The sequence below is a fragment of the Condylostylus longicornis genome, unplaced genomic scaffold (assembly GCF_029603195.1).
Source record: "Condylostylus longicornis isolate FDR11 unplaced genomic scaffold, ASM2960319v2 ptg000802l, whole genome shotgun sequence".
NCBI classification, from domain to species: domain Eukaryota; kingdom Metazoa; phylum Arthropoda; class Insecta; order Diptera; family Dolichopodidae; genus Condylostylus; species Condylostylus longicornis.
Window position 1 is genome coordinate 21,008 of NW_026578747.1, and position 2,553 is coordinate 23,560.

At 40.0% G+C, this 2,553-nt stretch overlaps 1 protein-coding gene across 1 annotated transcript; it reads left to right on the forward strand.

The window, feature by feature from the left end:
- The first annotated feature begins 561 nt into the window (after window positions 1-561).
- On the forward strand, window positions 562-1,543 carry LOC129618282 (uncharacterized). The gene is made up of 5 exons (XM_055533073.1): window positions 562-687; window positions 729-760; window positions 809-887; window positions 1,039-1,201; window positions 1,245-1,543. Exons 1-5 carry the CDS (start codon window positions 562-564, stop codon window positions 1,541-1,543), a joined length of 699 nt encoding a protein of 232 aa, XP_055389048.1.
- The last annotated feature ends 1,010 nt before the right edge of the window (window positions 1,544-2,553 follow it).

Below are 2,553 nucleotides of genomic sequence, written 5' to 3' on the forward strand. Positions count from 1 at the left end.
TTGCTGCAATCGAAGAGACACGCCGTTCGCCAATCCATAGAGTTGGTTTGCTGCATCCAATAGTTGTCTTGCCCTTGTACTGTTTCCTGCAACACGAAAACAAACTGCACTTATTGATTATTGCGAGCCACTTACCAGGTGGTTCAAGATTTGATTGTTGTGCATGATGAACTGGCTCAATGATTTCTTGAATAGCTCTGCGGCTTTAGACTCAATCAATCAAAAATCATCTTAACTAATGTACCTGATAGACCGATGAGTTCGGCCCCTATCATAAGGGGAAGTCCTTATTCGGCGTGGTTTGCGTCTCTCCATATAAGTATTCTGTTATCATTCATGGTCCCTTTTGGTTGAGCCTGTTGGCTCCAATGGCTGTTCTGTCCTGTAATGGTGGATTCATACGACTGCTTTCAAAATTGAGCCATCAACCAGTTGTAGTCCCAATCGCCACACGCTTCCATACAACTCGATTTCTGCAGACACAATCTCAAAAACACAGTTTTCCTCAATTCTTCAGTGAACCATTTCTAAATGCAGAAGAAGAGGACGACTACTCTGTTGATGTTTTGTGTTGTTGGCGGTGGGCCAGCTGGTCTTGCCTCAGCGATTCGTCTTAAACAATTAGCTCCAGAATTGTCTGTTGCGGTTCTTGAAAAAAGTTCAGAGATTGGAGGACACATTGTATCTGTAAGATCAGACTTTAGATTTGTTTCAATTCTTTACTTCAGGGAAATATATTCGATACAAGAGCTTTAGATGAGTGAGAAAAACTCAATTTTTTGTTGTTTCTATTGTTCAATATTTCTAGATTGTTACCCGAATGGAGAAATCAGTTTGGAAAAACAACTCCTGATCAAATTTCTGCACCATTTCCGTTTCGTGCACCAGTAACTTCAGATGCATTTTATATTCTGTCAAAACGCTCGGCAATCAAATGCCCCCAATTCTTGCTCCCATCCGCTCTCAAAAATACCTCTTCTTTAAGTCATCCCAAAGCTTTCGTTCTGAGTTTATCAGAATTTTGCAGATGGATTGCAGAAATTGCGGAATAATCTTGGTGTTGTAACAATCCCAGGAGCATCTGCTGCGCGGGTTCTTCTCGATGAAGGCAATCAAGTTCGAGGTGTTCGATTAAGGGATGAAGGAATCAATAAACAAGGATTAAAATCTCAGCGCTATGAACGAGGAATGAGAGTATTGAGTAAGCCATTGATCAAGCAATCAATCAATCTTGAATCTTTTAGGCAAGCAACTCATTCTTGCTGAAGGTTGTAGAGGATCATTATCTGAATTCATCAAACAACATTTTAATTTGGTTCAGAATTCTTGTCCTCAACGATACGCTTTGGGACTAAAAGAAGTTTGGGAAATCAATCCATCACTTCATTCCCCTGGAGCAGCGATTCATACTGTTGGATGGCCTTTGAATTACAATACATTCGGGGGTGGATTTCTATATCATCATTTTTCTGTTGATAACAAGCCCCTTCTTCATGTTGGATTTGTTGTTGGTCTTGATTATAAAAATCCTTGGATCAAGTGAGTTTTAAATTCAACAAAAATAAGGTTTGTTAGATTTTTTCAATCATTGTAGTCCATATGAAGAGTTTTCAGCAATTCAAAAACCATCCGTTTGTATCAGCAACACTTTCAAAAGGATCACGATTGAGTTATGGAGCTCGTTGTATCAACGAAGGCGGAATTCAAGCAATTCCAGAACAACTGCATTTTCCTGGAGGTTTGTCCTCTTACACGTTTTGTTTCCGGAAGGGTAATTGGTTCTCAGGTGCATTAGCTGGTTGTGCTGTTGGATTCGTTAATGTTCCTCGCATAAAAGGAGTTCATACTGCCATGAAGAGTGGCATGGTAACTGCTGAATGGATTCACAAAACTCTCAATCATCAATCATATGATGAACCATTGATCCAGAAGATTAAAGACTCTTGGATTTGGAATGAACTGCATCAGGTTGGACTATTCTATCCAGTTGTCATTTGATGGACTTGTTGTAGGTTCGTAATGTGAAGCTCTACTTCGGCCTCCCTGGCGGTCTTTTTTCGGGCCTTGCTGGATCATTCTTGACTTTGGGAGTCTTGCGAGGTTGTTAGATGCTGCTGCTGTTTGATTCGCATTGTCATTTTCAGGAAGAGAGCCATGGACATTGAAATGGAAACACACTGACGCTTCCACTACCGACCTTTCAGCAATGCATCCAAAAAAGGTGTATCCCAAGCATGACGGGGTTTTAAGGCAAGAGACCCACTAAGATTTAACACGGATTGATTCTTTTTGTTCAGTTTCGATGTAGCTGAAAATCTTGCTTTTGCGAATGTTGATCATCGAGCTGATCAACCGTCCCATCTAATTGTAAATTCGCAGAGTATTGTACACTTCAGTCATTCATCTTTGATTATCTTGATTCGAGAATCATCATTCGTATTATCTTCTGAACTATTCTCGTTTATCATTGCAGGTAACAAATCAAAATATCAAGAGTTGGGAAAAGTTTGAAGGACTTGAATCACGTTTCTGTCCAGCAGGGTAATTTTAATA